Source organism: Rousettus aegyptiacus, unplaced genomic scaffold, assembly GCF_014176215.1.
Source record: "Rousettus aegyptiacus isolate mRouAeg1 unplaced genomic scaffold, mRouAeg1.p scaffold_m13_p_3, whole genome shotgun sequence".
Taxonomy (NCBI): domain Eukaryota; kingdom Metazoa; phylum Chordata; class Mammalia; order Chiroptera; family Pteropodidae; genus Rousettus; species Rousettus aegyptiacus.
Window position 1 is genome coordinate 165,179,507 of NW_023416306.1, and position 17,905 is coordinate 165,197,411.

General features: G+C 40.4%; 2 protein-coding genes and 1 pseudogene across 4 annotated transcripts in view; 1 reads left to right on the top strand and 2 right to left on the bottom strand.

Annotated features, from left to right (window-relative positions):
• Positions 1–1,434: 1,434 nt before the first annotated feature.
• NDUFB1 (NADH:ubiquinone oxidoreductase subunit B1) lies at positions 1,435–8,319 on the bottom strand. The gene is given in 4 exon segments (XM_016145455.2): positions 1,435–1,547; positions 2,650–2,794; positions 8,210–8,234; positions 8,236–8,319. Coding segments are annotated over 4 exon segments (276 nt in total). The 5' UTR covers positions 8,305–8,319; the 3' UTR covers positions 1,435–1,510.
• On the bottom strand, positions 3,194–3,323 carry LOC118601039 (annotated as a pseudogene).
• A 1,745-nt stretch (positions 8,320–10,064) lies between the features above and the next one.
• The window catches only part of CPSF2 (cleavage and polyadenylation specific factor 2), a 33,020-nt gene continuing 25,179 nt past the window's right edge, over positions 10,065–17,905 (top strand). The window contains exons 1-3 of one of the 3 annotated variants that reach the window (XM_036239010.1): positions 10,065–10,134; positions 11,928–11,989; positions 12,749–12,808. In XM_036239010.1, the coding sequence (XP_036094903.1) occupies positions 12,795–12,808 (14 nt within the window). In that variant the 5' untranslated portion in view covers positions 10,065–10,134; positions 11,928–11,989; positions 12,749–12,794. Of the gene's footprint in view, positions 10,135–11,927; positions 11,990–12,748; positions 12,809–17,905 lie in introns of those variants that run through there. The other 2 variants (XM_016145454.2, XM_036239008.1) reach the window with 2 other exon arrangements.

Consider the following 17,905-nt stretch of genomic DNA (forward strand, 5'->3'; position numbering starts at 1 on the left):
TTCTTGAACATTGTACCTTTTAAACTGACATTTTGTTACCAAAAACCAAATAGCTGAACAGAATTTTAAACATTTGACATTTTAAAATTAATGTCAGTTTCAGCGTACTAAACATTCTATACCCACAAGTTTCCATAAGCCCCTTTGTAATTCTTCCTTCTAAGCCCCTTCTGTACCCTGGGCCTCCAGGCAATCACTGATCTTTGCTAACAGTTTGCAGTTCCTAACATTTTATATAAACAGAATCACATAGCACAAGCTCTTTTTGCCTGGCTTTTTTCATTCAGGATTAATCTGAAATTCATCTCTGTTGAATCAATCATTTCTTTTTATTACTGAGTAGTACTCAATTATAAGGATTTAACGCATCCATTCATTTGTGGATGAACATTGTGGTTATCTCTAATTTTTTGCAAATTACAAATAAAGCTATGAACATTCATGGAAAAGTCTGTGTGTGGATGTGTGCTTTCATATCTGTTGGGTGATACCTGAGAGGAATGGCTGGGTCACATGGTAAACACGTTTAACTTGAAACAGCTTCCTTTTAACTACTCTAATAGGTGTTTAATGGTGTCTCATTACTTTAGATTTGCATTCCCCTAGTGCCTGCTAATTTTAAACACCTTTTCATGTGCTTATTTTCTACCTTCATATCTTTTCTTGTGAAGTGTTAAAATCTTTTGCTTATTTAAAAAATTGCATTGTTGTCTATGGCCACGCCACCCCGAACAAGCCTGATGTCTGATCTCGGAAGCTAAGCAGAGTTGGGCTGGATTAGTACTTGGATGGGAGAGACCACCTAGGACCAGGTGCTGTAGGCGTAAAAAATTTTAAAAAATAAGGGATGGTAAGCTGACAAGGTCCTTGCAATCTGTGAGGTCAACCAAGGGTTGCCTCACCTAAAAAAAATAAATAAAAATAAATAGATAAAAATCATGTTGTCTTCCTAAGTTATGAGTCCTTCACATATTCTAGATATGATTTTTTGTGTATGTTTTGTAAATATTTTCTCCCAGTCTATACCCGCATTTTCATTTTAACTGTTTTTTGAAAAGTTTTTAATTTCTATAAAGTACAATTTCATGATTTTTAAAACTACTTTATGCATTATATGTTACATTTAAGAAATCTTGCCAAAAGTCACTATAATTTTCAGCTACATGATTTTTAGCAAATAAAATCTTAGTATCATCCTTTTAAAGCTCCTTTTAAGTACATAGTTTGAAAAAATTTTTCTGAAAAATATCTGAGGAAAAAATTGGCTATTAGTTAATAGTACTGTGATCTAAAATGAGTAACAGAAAATCAAATGCTAATTGTAAATTTCACATTGGTGTACAAAATCAGGCACTTGATAATTATTTTTAAAGCTAGTGTTTATTACTTCAAATGTGCAAGATTACTTCAGCATTAAATGAATCACTCTCCAAATTCTTCAAATTAAATAATGTTTTTATTTCTGTCATAATTGTAAAAATGTGAACATTCTGTAATTCAACCACAGCTTTTACTTCCAGGTGACTTCTTCATGGGGTCTCAATTCCCTGTGTGGAAAGAAAAAATTAAGGAAAAAGTATAAATAAAACTTTTATGAGGGGATAAAAGGGAAAGTCAAAATAATATGAATTCAATATTTTATATTCTATTAAATTGACCCATTTAAAAAAGTTAGGTTTGACATATTCATTCTATTCTCTCGTAATTTCACTTTTATCATCTTTTCAATTATATTTTTCCAGATTAAAGAACTGTAATTTCAAAGTTTATCCTCATCTGAAAGCTATTACCCTCTCCACAAGTTCGTTTAATGTTGTCTAGGGGTTCCCAACCCCCAGTACAGGTCTGTGGCCTGTTAAGAACCAGGCCGCAAAGCAGGAGGTGAGTGAAGCTTCATCTGTATCTGCAGCCGCTCCCCAGTGCTAGAACTGCCTCAGCTCCACCTCAGATCATCAGGCATTAGGTTCTCATAGGAGCACTGGTGCCTGGTGCAAAAAAGCTTGGGGGACTGCTGCTCTAGGTCCTTTCTAGTTCATTTGCTCTTTCTTGAGATCCTTGACTGTGAACCTCCTCTACACTGACTGTGGCTGCTTGTGCCTTGAGCTTCCTCCCACCCAGCTGCACACCCAGTGGCAGACACTCTGTCTTGCTAACTCTAACTCTCCGCTGCCAGAGGAGCCATCCACATTGACACAACGGGACCAGGTGGTTATCAGTTGTCTTTTGATTATTCAATCACAATGTCTAAGGCTCTCAAACAGCACCAAGCCAATACACTAGTACCATTTATTTCAGCCACACTATGCCTTAAGTAAGACAGTATGTGATAATATATGTGAAAACTGTATATAGAGTAGGATTTGGTGAGTTAGTTTAAAATACTATTTCTACATTAAAATGCCACTTGAATTTTTTTTTAAAAAAGCAGATCTGAAGTACCCTGTTCATAAACTGAAGACCTGTTTACATTCCAAATGTAATCATACATTTTTATGCAAGGATCAAACAACAATCAAGACTACAAAATAATATCACTTACATCTAAGTCCTTGGGAGGAAATTACCCCTTCTGTTTATTTTTGGCATACATGATATTAAGAATACTTCCAAAGCTGGCTAATTGCTGGTTTAAAAAATGCCCGAACTAACCTTTTAAATAACAAACTCTTGTTGCGGAAGGCAGTTAGCTTTTCATCATTCTTTCTGTCTAGGTAACATCCAACGACAAATCCCATAGGGACAAGTACATGTACCCAGTGGTCACGTACAATCTGAATTAAGTTCATCGTGAACGCTAAAAAAAGAAAAAAAAAAGAAAAAAAAAGTCATAAATATAACTGCCTTTGAAATATCTTTTAAATTGCATCTGAAACAGGAAGATAGCCTGAATATAAGAATAGATGTTAAAAGCATAAGCCTCTTTCAATTTGCTTGGCATCAGAATATAGTATACTACTTAAAATCTACTTGATGAAGATCATATAGGTGACAATAATTAGTATAAAAATTACACTGTACTAAAATCAATTTATTACTTTTTCTTCCTGGTTCCATCAGTGATCTTATATGATATAGTGCAGAGAAATGGAGTATTAAAAAATTCTACCTACAAAAGCTGAGCATGCGTACACATGTAGTACTGACTCAAAACTTTTACATGTTTAAAATATTTTTAGAACCTCTCAGAATAGAGAATAATACTATTTTGCCAGAAGCAGAATTCTTTAGAAAAAGCTATAATTATTGAAAACTAAATGTTCAATTAGCAATAATCTTGTCTCAGATAAACTCCATTGGCTATGCTACTGCCACTGTGCAAAGCTGAAAACTAATTTTTGAAAGGAAATGAAAAGATTCAAGAGAAATTTTAAACAACAACCATATTCAATAAGGTCACAATAGATCTGAATGTCAATTAAATGACTCTACAAAAGATAAGGAGAGAAGGGAATTTACTTTTATAGAATGACTACCGGGTACCAGAGACATCACACAGTCCTATAAATAATATGTAATAACTATTATTCTCATTATAGATAAGAAAACAGCTTAATCCAAATACATATTAAGTGCAGAGCTGGAATTCAAACTCAGCTTCGCTCCAAAGCTCTTGATGCCTTCTATTACATCCCAATGCCTGAGAGACCCCTCCCAGAACTGATATTTATGGTACTTAAGAGCCTTTACGTTCTAAGACTTTCCAAAAGGTAGAGGAGGAATAGAAGAATCAGAAGTCATAATGGAAAATAAATTTGCACTAATTCATAAAAACATAGCTGAATCGTCAGTTTTCTGTAAAAACTTGCACCTAAAGATGAAATAAAAATACATCCTCATGCACACGAATCTAAAATGAGTAAATCATATAGAATGGCTGAGAAGACTTATGATGAAACACCAGAAAGAGAATAGTCATGTGAAGGGGATTCGTTCTGAGAAATGCATTAGGCAATTTTGTCATTGTGCAAACACCAGAGTGCACTTACACAAATAGAGATGCTATAACCTACTACACACCTCGGCTCTATAGTATAGCCTATTGCTCCTGGGCTACAAACCCATACAGCATGTTACTGTACTGAATACTATAGCAACTGTAACACAATAGTATCTGTGTATCTAAACATATCAAAACATATATAAGGTGTACAGTAAAAATAAGCTATAAAAGATTTTTTTAAAATGGTACAGTTGTATAGGGCACTTACCACGAGTGGAGCCTGCAGGGCTGGAAGTGGCTCTGGGTGAGTCAGTGAGAGAGTGGTGAGTGCATGTGAAGGTCTAGGACATTCCCTCACACTGTAGACTTTGAAACACTGTCCCACAAGCCCTCCCCCACTGCTTCCTTGGAAACATGGAGGAGAAACTGGCTGGGGGAGGCATGGATTGCCATCACAGTGAGTGTGGGGGGGGAGTGAGAGGTGGCCTGAGGATCAGCAGGAACGAGAAATCAAGATGGAGAGATAAAGGAACACAGGGCATTGTCACGGCCGTGTGGTTTTGGCTACTGCATGTTGGATTATGGAACTTCATGGTACTCTTAAAAAAAGGGGGGGGGGCGGGTGTTAACACAGAGAAAGTGTAGAACTGAGGACTGAACTTTTTGACTTTGGAAATTTGTTTCTGTCTCCATTGACCCTATCTGGCATAACTCTCTCTGGCACTGAATCAAAAGAAGAAATAAAACTTATCTATGCTTTACTTCATTAAACCTGGTTATTTACAAAGTATAAGGACAGGCTGGCTCCACACTAACGCAGAAAGCTTTTACTAAAGCGGCAGTGGCACTTAATACTTGTTCAGGTAGCTCCTGTGAACCTGTGTCCTTGCCCAGGGTCTTAGGTCCTTGACAAAGAATTTACAGCAATGTGCCCTGAACACCATCAATCGAGACCTGGGCGGGCTGCAGCGCCCTGAGTACGCAGCGCAGGGGGCCAGGCTGCTCTGTGCAGGAGCAGGTCAGTGTCTGACTGGCCGGGATGTGATCTGTGCACTCGAAATTGAGGTGCTGGGAGTGAGGGAATCTACTGCAAAGCCCCACAGATACCGCTCCTGTCAGAGAAAAAAACATTTCTCCTAAAGCACATATCCTTCCTACAGGATATTCCATAATTTTACCGGAAATTCAGCTCCATTATAATCTTATGGGACCACCATCATATATGTGTTCTGTCGCTGATCGAAATGTCATTATGCAGCACGTGACTGTACATTACTGTCAACAAAAGTACTCAACACTAAATTGTGCTGGGATTATGCAGCTTAGATTCCTGCCTCTCCTCTAAGATATTGGCTGTCACACTTATACAGCCTACTTCTTTATTTTTCAATCTTTAATCACTTACTCATCTCTAAAGGCACTGGGTTAGGAAATGGCCATGAAGTTAAAAATTGCACAATTACAGGCAGATCTCGACAATATTGAGGGTTTGATTCCAGACCAGACAATAAAGCGAGTGTCTCATTAAAGTGAGTTATAATCTTTTTGCTAGTGGAGGGTGTAAGCCTCCAATTTGTAAACAAAATGCAATATCTGTGAAGCACAATAAAACAAAGTGCAATAAAACTAGGTATGCCTGTACTACATACTGTCTTTCATAAAGCTTAATATTTACACATGGTAAGTTCCAGCCTGAATATCATTGATCTGGAAAGTTATGATGCAATTAAATAAGATGTTTAAAATACATAATTTACAATTTAGTCTTAATTTTAAGTTTTAGTCTACACTCTACAGTTGGAATTCTCAAACTTGACTGCACATCAAAATTGCTTAAGGAGTCTTTCTCAAAACAGGTACTCCTTGGCTCTACTTCTGGAGTGGAGCTGAAAAAATCTGTATAGGTGATAGAACTCAGATGATTTGTTGCAAATAGTTCTTGGACATATAAATGAAAATGTAACTACTATCCTATTTTCTAGAAGATGGTGGTTCTCTTAGCATTGTTTGCATTGAGATCCTTAAGTGCTTTTTGATAAACACTTAGGTACTTTTTCTGATTCTGACCAATGCCCACCAAGTTAGCCACCTGTTTTATAAACTTAAACCACCCAAGTATGAGAATAACAATGTGTGCCTTAATCAAATAGGTTATGTAACTTTGAAAGCACTCAACTGCAAAATACTAGACAACATAGATCTCTGTAGAAGTCCAGTGGTCCTCTATTATTTCACCTGTCCTTATTAGGTTCCTTAAATTTCTTAACAGCTGTCAAGACTAACCTTCAGCACAAAGGTAAGATATTGTTTGTATTTAACAAAAAAGTACTTGCTCTCAGCTCAAAACTGTTTTAAGTCTGTGGCCACCTGTGGGCTATAAGCCATTCACTATTAGCATGCCTCCAACAGAGCCAGAAGCTGATTTTGTTTGACTCTACTCTGAGCAGAAGAGATCAGACGTGTCCCTGAGGCTCTTGCTGCCTAAAGGTCTCACAGAGACTACAGGTAAAGATAGTAGGACAGATAGATAAAAGGATTCTGTATATTCAGAATCCAGAGTCGAATTCAACCACCATGAAGGAAGCCTGATTCTGTCCCCAAGAGGTAAATGACAAATATTAGTCTCAGAGGCGTTTCATATTACAACTGTCCAATCTATTTATTCAATGGACTTAGGGAACAGTGGCACTGAACATAATTTATCCTGTACATTTCACTACAAGCAATGACCAGGGAGGATGATGATTTATGGACATTAAAGAACTGAGCTAGAATGAATCCCTGGAGAACGGCTAGAAGGAGAAGCATAGGTAGGTTTTCAGGCTCTTGGTCATGGGCCCAAGAGCATAAGGGATGGGTAAAGGGCAATGAGGACCTGAGACAGCTTCCAATGAGACAAGCCTAGGTTTGAAGAGTGATATCCACAGGGGTGCCCATGAGGGCACTGTACATATTAGTGTCTTCTTTATATGAAAACTCTCAAGAAAAATGTTTATCTTTACCTCAGAACTGGGAGTAGCTACAGCATTACTGAGAAAAAAAATTTTTTATCTTATGGACTCAAGGAATCACGTTAACTGATCAAGTTTTGTTGCCTACCTCTAGGAAGAGCTGACTTCTAAAGCACTCTCTGTAAGACAATGCTTTTCGTAATCACCAACTCATGTAATCCTTACAGTACTACACAACTATTAACTAATATAACATCCCCAATGCAGTACATATTTTTTTCAGATGAGGAAATTCAGGGACAATCAACTTGCCTAAGGTCACAGATGCAGTAAGTGGCAGGGCTGGGATTAACAGGCAGCCTGGCTCCAGGTCCAAGCTCTTTATTTTGTGCTTTACTGTCTCCTACAGTAAGCACAGGGGTAAACATTTGTTTACCTCACTCTTGGCTTTATCTTATTTTTCCCAATACATATTATTTTCTTCAACCCAATTTTTTTCTGCTTAACTTCTAAAAAGGAAACGATCTGGTGTGTATTTTTGTAAGTCACTCCGAATTCACGTTGGAGAAATATAAATGACTAGACATAAATATATATAAGTATGTGTTTACATATGATACATATATTTATATATTCAAATATATGTTCACACACACACATATACACATATATTCTCTAACTGGTCCCCACAGCATTTTATACATATTGATCAAAAAGTGGTGATTTAATCTATTGAAGCAAGTACTGGATGCATGAAGGAAACTAAACTCCTTGAAGTCTGAAACCACGTCTTAATAACATAAATACTGCCAAGAAATTAAGCACAATTTAAACATTACGGTTTTATGAAGTGCACATTTTGTGGACTGGTAGGCTCAAGAGGGTTTGAGATTTAGAAGAGAGAGATCAGGTTGGCTTCCAATCCTTAGCAAAGAAGCAGACACAGTGCTGGAACCTGGATGAATCTAAGATGCTCCTTCCCTGCTTCTGCCCAAGAGTGTGAACCCCGTCGGTTTCCTTTCCCGTCCGACCGGCGGCGGGCGCTGGGTGATCGCTAAAGACGTTTTTCATTACCAGAGCCTCAGAGTACCTTTTCCAAAAGTTGCCGGAAGGGAAACGGTCCGCCTGAATAAACCCACCTCCCTTTCCATTTCCTGGCTCCTTCGCTCAGAAGCCCTTGGAGGCCGACCGCTCTAGACCCGGGCAGGCCCGGACCACCCCATTCACACTCCACCCCTATGGCTTCCCTAGAGGTGCACTCTCCCGCCTGCACCACACTGACCCGCAGCGCCTTAGCCGCCCTGGACCCCGGACCCACCTGCGGTCTCGGTGCCAATGACGACCCCACCACCAAGGGCAACGGCGAGCCCAGCCTCCAGCGCCGGCGGAAGCCTGGGTCTCGGGACCTGCCATTCACCGCGCCCGCTCGAAGAGAGGGGTGGCACAGGAAGACCGTACCTCTTCTTCTTCTTAATGTTTGACTTTTCTCATATTTACTTTAGATTTCACACGTTGTAAGTTATTTTCAAATAAAATTTAGGCCCCAGGTGACGAGACTTGTTGATGTACGCTCCATCTCCTTCCTACAATTTCGTCCCGACCCCCCCTCAAGATGGTATCGCCTGGGGTCTTCCCCGCCTCGGCGGATCGCCTCCAGTTTCAAAATGGCGACCGCCATTGCGGGTTTTGCTTCCTGATCGTCACGGCCGCTGCTGAGCGAACGCCAGCCTTTCTCGCTTTTGAACTTGGCTGGGCTCGATTAGGGGTTGGGAAGAGCAGTGGACGGCGTTGGGGGAGGATTGACGAGGCAAGTGAGGGTGGAGGAAAGGAGCGCGCCTTCGGATGGGGGAGGAGGCGTCCTCGGCCCTCGGGGAGAGTCTGGCTCCAACTCCGAGCCAGTCTCCGCTCGGATGTGCTTCAGGGGTTTCGGTTGCGACTGTCCTGGTCGTTCTTGGCAGAAGTGCTCAGAGAGGGGAAGAGAAGCGATTTCTCCTTGGGCCTAAAGCCCGCGGTCCTTTGTGGCCGTCCGTACGATTTCCTCCCATGCTCTTCCCTCCCCTTTGCTGTCCCCATCAGCCTTTCCAGGCACTCGGCGCCGGAGGGGTTAATCCGACGCCAGCGTTGGTTCCTTAGCCTCGGCTGCTGTGTTTTCAGCTTCCTTGCTCGGGGTTTCGCGGCTTTCTCAGGTTGAGAGACCACGAGGCTGCTAAGCACTGGGAACAAAGTCTGCGTCCTTTTTTCGTTAATCGTCTCGGCCCCCTGCGTCTCGAGGGCGCTTCCACCATCACTCTGTTTTACGTGCCGTTCAGTAAACTGGAGGTCAGACTAGCCATAACCCCAGCAAGTCTGGCCTCCTGTGACCTGGCGACCCTGAGTTACCAATTGCCCATCCCTTCATATTTTACTTTATAACCCCTTTTATCCTGTTAGGAAACAGCTGCTCTCCCCGTAACTGACCCGGAAGAGACTCTGCACTCAGTGAGATGGAGGGCCAACCCAGAATTCTTCCTTTTTCCCTTGGATTTTGCATAGTTCCCTTTAGTTATCATTAATATGGACAAGGTCATTATTGAAAGAGCAAGTAACTATGATAGATAATTGAGACGAAGTAATATGGGTCAGAATCATTGCCCTGAAGGAATTTGAGGCATAGTTAGGGTTCATTTCCTTCTTTCAGTGCACATTTATTTCGCTTTGAGTTCTGTGCTTGGTTGGTATTGGTGATAAAAAGATGATCACTTTTATTCTTCGCCTATACGTTCAACATCCCTTCAACAAATACTCTTTGTGACTAGTGTGTGTTAGGTGAAAATGAGGAACTGCTTGAGGCCACCAAAAAGCATTACTAAGGAATAAATGCTTGAGCTGGGTCATGTACGTTCAAAAAGAATTTACTAGGTTCAAGTGAAGGTCATTCCTGGATTGAGTACAGGGACTAGATTATTGAGAAATTTTGGCATACTTAGGGAGAATGGGAAAATAAATTTGCTTGAGCATGCAGTGTAAGGGTGAAGCAAGAGGGAGGTTGACTTCCAACTAAGGAATTTAGATTTTATTCAGTAGTTAGCAGGAAGCCAGTGAATACCTTGCACAGGAAGGGTCATGAGTATATTTGTTTCATCCATCCATCCATTCATCCATTCATTCATTCATTCATTCATTCATTTATTTTTAGGATGACAGCTGTATGGAGGATGAGCTTGCAACAGGAAAACTAGATGAGAGAAAATTGCGATCATTCAGGTAAGGTAATTAGTGCCTTAATTGAGGAAGTCTAGTAAAGGATGTCAGAGAGACATTTCTGAAAAGTCAAGTAGGATTCAACTGGTGGCAGCCAATTTGGTGGTAAGAGAGTCGTGACCCCAGAGATTTTAGTCTAGGAGACTGCATGGTTGATGATGCCATTAAAATCAAGCCTAAGACGTATGTGAAAATAGAATGGTGCCAGTGGTGCTCTGCAGTCCGAAGCATTCATTTTCGAGTCTAGACCTGTGGCGCTATTACAGTAGCCAGAGCTACATGTAGCTATTGAGCACTTGAAGTTGTGGTTAGAGCAAATCACCTTGTGCTGTAAATATGAAATACACAGTGAGTTTCAAAGACTCAGTACAAAAAAACAATATAAACTATCTCAATAATTTTTTAATAACGACTACATGTTGAAATGATATTTGAGATATATTGGGTTAAATAAAATATGTTAAAATTAATTTCATCTGGAAAACTTTTCACTGTGGCTATGAAAAACTTAAAAGTACATTTGTTGCTTGCATTATATTTTTGTTGGCCTAGATTATTGTAGCCTAGACCGGTGATAGAGGAGTTAGTATGGAGATAGAATTTGAGCTGAGTCTTAAGATGATAGTGAGCAGTGATGTTAGGCCAGCTTGCTGGCACCCTCCATTGCCAGTGAAGGTATTCAGGTTTTTGTTTTTTGTTTTTTTCAAGCAGTAGGAAGCCTTCAGAGATTTCTGAGCAGGGGATCATATGTGCAGGGGTATTTCTGAAGATTAATCTGGCAGGAATGTTTAGATTGAGATGAAGGGGAGAAAGGCTGGAGGCTGAGAAGCAGAGAAACCCAAATGTAAGGTAATGAGGCCATGCATTAAGGTATTGGCAGTATGAATGGAAAGGGAATGATATATGTACAAGGCATGCTGAGGGAAGACTAATTAGGACTTGGAAACAGACTGTTCAGGAAGAAGTAAAGGAAGGAATTCAATGTGTAGAGCTTCATCCTTGGTTGCTTAGATAACAACTAATGAATTCATGTCATAGAGTTATAACAAGTACATTTGGGGCTAAAGAAATTTAGTCTTAAAATAGAACCAGCAAAGTTGAAAGGAGGAAGTGGTCTACTAAATACTCTCCGTTTTTATTCTTCTGCTGTCTGTATCTTCTTATCTAATCAATCATACATACCAGCCAATTTTCTTAACGTACAGAATTACCTGTATCGTGTCATCTTCTTCCTTGATAATGGATCTTAAAATGTTTCTTCGTTGCCTGTAGAACTAGTTCCAAAGTTTCCAAGGCCTTTCATTACCTGGCCCTTTTCTATTCATGTGCTTGGGTAGCTTTTTCACTGGTCATCTGGAAGTTTTTGTTTTGTGCCTTTGATCACATTTTGAATATCTTTTCTCTTTGTTTCTTTCTACCCAGGTCCTCACAATCCTTAACAAATCATTTAAGATCCCACTTTCTTTTTTTAAAATGATTTTCAATAACATAAGCTAATGTCAATTTAAAAAATACTGTTTCCTAAATTGCATATTTCAGCCCCTGATCGTAACCAGTTTGGTATATTATTATTTATTTTTGTCTTTTATTATTTATTTTATTATCCCTGTTTGTTTTATGTAAGCTTAAGCTTCCTCAAGTTGTCATGTTTCTTTTTTTAAAAAAGGACCATATATTATACTACTTGCTGCTCATGGTGCTCATCTTAGGCCAAGACATAGAAATTTAGCACCATAAGTAAAAACTGAAGTAATTCATTATGCCGTATTCATGAGACTTATTTCTTTATTTTTTAGATTTATAAAGAACTCTTCCTTTGAATTCACAGTGTTTCATCCTATATACGATTGAGATATCGGTAAGTAACGAATGTCTAATAAAGATGTACCTTTATTACATTATAAGCAATCGTAATAAAAATACCTTTCATCTGTTGAAATTAAGATCTGTCTGCAAAAAAGTTTTAACATGGACTCATTCAGTTATACCTACAAGAGACTTTGTATTTTCAATTCATAATGTAAATAAAGTGGGAGGCGTAGGGTAGATGTGAGTAGAAAATGAATTTCTCTTAGGCCGTTAATTTAATGTGCTGTGTGTGTTACATGCCACTGAGTTGGCTCCAACTCCTGGAGACCCTGTGAATGAGTGACGTCCACAGCGTCCTGTCCCCCATAGCCCTGCTCAACTCCTGTAGACTCCTGCCTGTGGCTGCTTTTATTGAGCCATTCCATCTCATATTTGGTCTTCCTCCTTTCCTGCTGCCTTCTATTTTTCCCAGCATTATTGTCTTTTCCTAAGAATCTTGCCTTTCATGATGGCAGGAGGACAGTAGGATAGCGTCAATTTTGTCATTTTTGCCTCCAGTGACGTTTCAGGTTTAATTTGACCTACTTATTCACCTTTCTGGCCATCGAGGGTATCCATAGAGTTCTCCTCCAACACCATAGTTCAAGCGAATCACTTTTTTTCCTATCAATCAGCCATCTTCACTGTCCAACTTTCACATCTACACATAGTAATTGAGAATACAAGGGTGTGTATTGGCCTTGGTCTCTAGTGACATATCTTTGCTCTTGGCGATCTTTCCTATTTCTTTCATTGCTCCCCTTCCTAGTGTCAGCCTTCTCTTGATTTCTTGATTGCAGTCTCCATTTGAATGGATGACTGAACTAAGGTAAGCAACATCTTTAACAATTTTAATGTCTTCATTGTGTTAAAGTTGTGTATTTCTTCTGTAGTCATGATTTTTGTCTTTTGGATGTTCAAGTACAATCTTGCTTTGTCACTTTCTTATTTCGCTTTCATCAGAAGTTGTTTCAGATCATGGCTACTTTCTGCTATTAAGATGGCGTTATCTGCATATACTGTTACTGATATTTCTTCTACCAATTTTCATTATTCCTTCTTCCGAGTCTAGCCAAGTTTTTCATATATGTTCTGCATGCAGAGTAAACAAAAGGGAGGTAAAATGCATGCTTGTCCGACTCCTTTGCCTGTAGGAAATCATTCCATCTCTCCATATTCTGTCCTGACAGTGGCTTCCTGTCCACAATACAGTTTATGTGTCAGGACAGTTAAGTGGTGAGTCACACCCATTTCTTTCAGAGCAACCCATAGCTTTTCATGGTCTACAGAGTCAAAGGCTTTACTATAATCTATAAACAGACTAACCTTTCGAAAGCCTTTGGAGCACTCAGTGTCCACTGAATGCTCGCAGTTAGATCTTGAGTGCCGCGTCCTTTTCTGAATCCAGCTTGAACATCCTGCATTCTTTGCTCCATATAAGATAGAAGCCTTTGTTGCATCACCTTGAGCATCACTTCACTTCACGGGAAATTAGAGTAGTTATCCTGCAGTAACCGCACTTCTTGGCATCTTCTTCCTTGAAAATTGGAATGAATATTGAACGTTTCCTATTTGTTGACATATTCTTGTTAGGATTTCGAAAGATTTAGTCTCTGTGGGTTGAAATAATTCTATTGGCATACCATCTACCCTTGGTGATTTATTTCTTCCCTATACTTTTGGGGCAGCTTTCACTTCACTTTCTAACATTTCAGGTTCTTCCTCAGAGGAATCGTCTTCAAATTATCTGTCATACTTTTGTCTCTTCTACATAGATTTTCAGTATTCTATTTCCACCTTCCTTTTAGTTTCTCTTGGTCAGATAATGTGCTTCCTTGTTGGTTGTTCAGAAGTCCTAGTCTATTTTTAAATTTTCCCCTTATTTCTTGGATCTTCTGGTAGAGATCACTTGTTTTTCATTTGTTGTTCTATCTACTTATATCGACTATCATAATTCTCTTTACGTCCACATGGTAGTTGAAAAACGGCATTCAGGATTCTAACCTATTTTTGTCACCTTTTACTTTTGCCTCTTGCCTGTCTCTAACAATTTTTAGTGTTTCTTCTGTTTTCCATCTCTATTTCTTTACTTTTTACTCTTGGCATTGTCTTTTCATATTCTTCTCTAATTCTTAAGTTTCAGTCCACAGTTCTGGTTCTTGGTCAGGTAAGTTTAACAATGCAGGTCTCTTTTCCTTATGTGGACTTTAAGTCCATCGGGAATGTTAGTTGTGTTATTTCGGCACTTTGATTCTTTTAGTGCTCTCCTTCAGCTTCGCTCTAATGTTTGATATTGACAGTTCGTGGTCAGTACCACAGTCTTCTCTGGGTTTTGGTAGACAGAGTACAGCTTTCCCATCTCTTCCTTCCAATTGCATAGTCTGTTTGATTTCTATATTGGCCATCTGGTGATGTCCATTTATATAGAGTTGTTGCTTCAGTTGTTTGAAGCATGTGTTTGTGATGGACAGCTTGTTGGCTTCACAGAAATCTATAAGCCAATCTCCTGCTGCGTTTCTGACCCCCAGTCTAAATTTTTTGACATTTGATTCTTCTTTACTTTTTCCTGCTTTTGATTTCCAGTCACCTATAATTATCAGCATGTTTTGTTTCGGTGTGTGATTAATATCTTCTTGGATGCTTGCATAAAAGCTTCAGTTTCATCTTCAGCTCTTGTGATTGGAGCATAGACTTGGTTACGTTCATCAGTTTTCCTAGAAGTCTGGTTGGTGTTACTTGGTCAGATCTTGCATGGTAGCCACTAACTTCCTGTGTCACATCGTGCCTCAGTGTTAAAGCCTCTTCATTTCTTCTGAGTTTGTCATGTCCAGAGTAGAAGACCTAGTAGTTGCTGATTTCAGTCCATTTTACTTCTCTAACCCCAAGCACTGCAATGTTTAGACGTTCCGTTTCTTGCTTTACAATGTCCAGTTTACCTTGGTTCATGCTTCTTATGTTCCGTGTTCCAGTTTTATGTGTTACGAAGCATCGCACTTTCCTTTGGCCTTTGTGCCTTCAGATGTCCCTTCAGCTTTGGTCTAGTCGCGTCATTAGCAACAGTGGTGGTTGTCCTTGTTCTCTGCTCTTCCCCAGTGACTGAGTGCTTTCTGACCTGGGAGTCTCATCTTTCAGTACTATCTCATATTTTGTTTTGGTCTCTCTCATCATAGGGTTTTTAAGGTAAAAATGAAATATATAAAAAGAAAAGAAAATGCAGCAGTGATTCACCATTGCTTTCTCCTGCGCAGTGTGTGGGTCCAAACCACGTGCTCAGGTCCATGGTGTTGCAGTCACCAGACACCTATGAAATATAAACACCCCTGCAGTAATAATTGTGGTATAAGAACCTTTTCGACAGGGAGAATTTCTTAGCTCCAATGCTGTGTTTGTATATAGTTTTCATCAGACAGAGAATTAGTGTTTTTGTACTTCTCAAATAGGAATACTTATTCACTTATTTGTACCTTACACATAGGAGCACAATAAGTCAATATATTTTTAATTTTAACTTGTTTTAACAACCGTTGATTTTAAAAACCACTATGTGCAAGAAATGTGCTAATATACTAGGGATGCAAAAATACATCAAGCCTAGTCCTGCACTCAGAGGTATCTCCAAGCAAGAGGAAATGCATATAAATAGGTAATTGTTAATGGTGTGATAAGGGCATTAAGCTCATTTAATACTAGCCATGCTTTATTTATTCACGTAAGAAGCATTTATGACCACCACCGTGTGTTGGGCACTGTGGAGGCATTGGACTGTAATTGCGATCAAAATAGATGAGGTCCCTACTTTCATGGAGTCCATATTCTAGTGTGCCGATTAGGAGGAGATCAGGGAATGACAAAGCGAGTCAATAACAGGTATCCAAGCACTAAGCCTTATGAGGGAAACAGAATGATGTCATAGGGTGTAACCGGGGTGGGGAAGGACTTTAGGGTGATCAGAAAATGTCTCTGAGATAAATTTGAGGCAGGGAAAATACACAAACTAGTTAGAAACCCTGGTGACAGTAGAGATAGAAAGAAATTAGAGAAATATAAAGGAGGTAAAAATGCAAGACTTACTGATGGATTAGATGTGGGAACAAAGTAAGGACAGGAATCCAGGACAATGCCATCAGAGACCGGATGATATTTAAAGCTATGGGACTGGATGAGATGATCTAGAGAGTGAAAAGAAAGAAGTCCTGCTGAAAAGTGCTGCCGAATTAGAGATTGAGGAGAAAAAGAGGAATTAACAAAGGAAATTGGGAAGTGGCAGTTAGAGTCAAGGAAAACGAAGAGAGCGTTGACAGAAGCAGAGAGCAGGGCGTTTCAAGGAGGACGGAGCAGTCAATTCTATCAAATGCTGCAATTTCCAGTAAATTAAGGCCGGAGAAATGTCCGTTGGCTTAAGTCGTACAGAGGTTTGTCAGTGACTGGCGAAAGCGTTTCCAGTGATGTGGTAGAAAAAGGCGCCTGATTGGGTAGTGTGAATGGGAAAGGAGACACATTTATGGGCAAATATTCTGAGAAATTCTCTCTGAAACGGGAGCATAGAAATGATGAAGTGGTTGCAGAAGATTATAGGATTAAGAGAGGGTTCTTTTAAGCTGGGAAATTCTGGAATATCTTATTTTGCTAATAGGAATGGTGCATTGGTGATACGTCGATGATACAGAGAGAGGGAGAGCTCACAGAGGGAGTGGCCTTGGTAGAAGCGGAGCTGATTATTCCCTGTAATGGGAGACACGACAGTGCACGTGCAGATAGGTTAATAGGTGTGGCGTTTGGAAAATGAGGAGGTACTATCTACTTTTATTTTCTAATTGAAGAATGAGGTGAGATGAGCAGCTAAGTGGGGTGGAGGGAGGGTGCACGACGCTTGAGCAGAGAAGGGATGTAAAATAATAGTCTCAAAGATGGAAGGTCAACCTACTAAGAAAATTAGGACCGATAGTTAGTACTTAGTGCCTGTGTGAGATCTTTGGCTAGGAATTTAAAGAGCAAACAACACAACTGTGTGATTGTGTCCCCAATCTGTCCCCCTCCCCCTCCACCCCGCAGCATTCAGCTGCTGGAATAGACAAGACAGAGTGAATGGTTGGAGTCAGTCAGGGTTGGGGTTTGCTGGGCTGGCACAGAGAAGGACTGGAGGAGTCTACCTCTGCCACAAGAGGACATTGTCCCCAATGGAGGCTCCTTGTCAGCTGGGGTCCCAGAGTGAAGATGACACAGAGCAGAGCTGTGGCCACCCTTGAAGGACAGCTGGCAAACATAAGACACATCTCTGTTGTTTGAAGCCATTGAGACCTGGGTGTCGCATGCTGGCTGATAATACCTGTGGCTGTTGAAAGTCTTTGAAGGGCACCTGAGAGCTGTTTCTCAGTCTTCGGCTGCCGCTGGGGGCAGTAGATGATCGTCAGTGAAATGTTATGCCTCTGGATGTGGCGGCCCTTGCTAGATGCTCAGTTAACAGTGGCTCTGATCATGACCTGCCGTTTCTGCACACAGACCAGACTGACGGTCATCTGGGCTGCGAGGCAGGTGTTCCTCTGACGGCAGTGGACAACGTGCAGGCTTAAAGCAGCCTTGGGGACGCTCCTCCATGAATTTGTGGCCAGTGACCCTCTCCTCACTGCCTGCTTTCCTCCCCAGCCCCCCGCCAGAGCTGTGTAGAGGGAGGCTGCTTAGATGCGACTCCATGGTCCACTGTTTGCGGTCCCAAGGTCAGGTACATTCAGCTGGCTGCAGCAGGAGAGAACACGCAGAGGAGCCGTGGCGTGTCTCTCTCACTTCTCCTTGCCTGTGATTTTTCCTTTCACTGAGCCAGTGTCATTCTCTTTTATTCCAGACCTCCCTTTCCCTTCGTTATTTCACTTCTGTCCCCTGCAGTCAAATCTGGCACGGGGGCCCGGAGCACCCGCCTAGCACTGGCCTT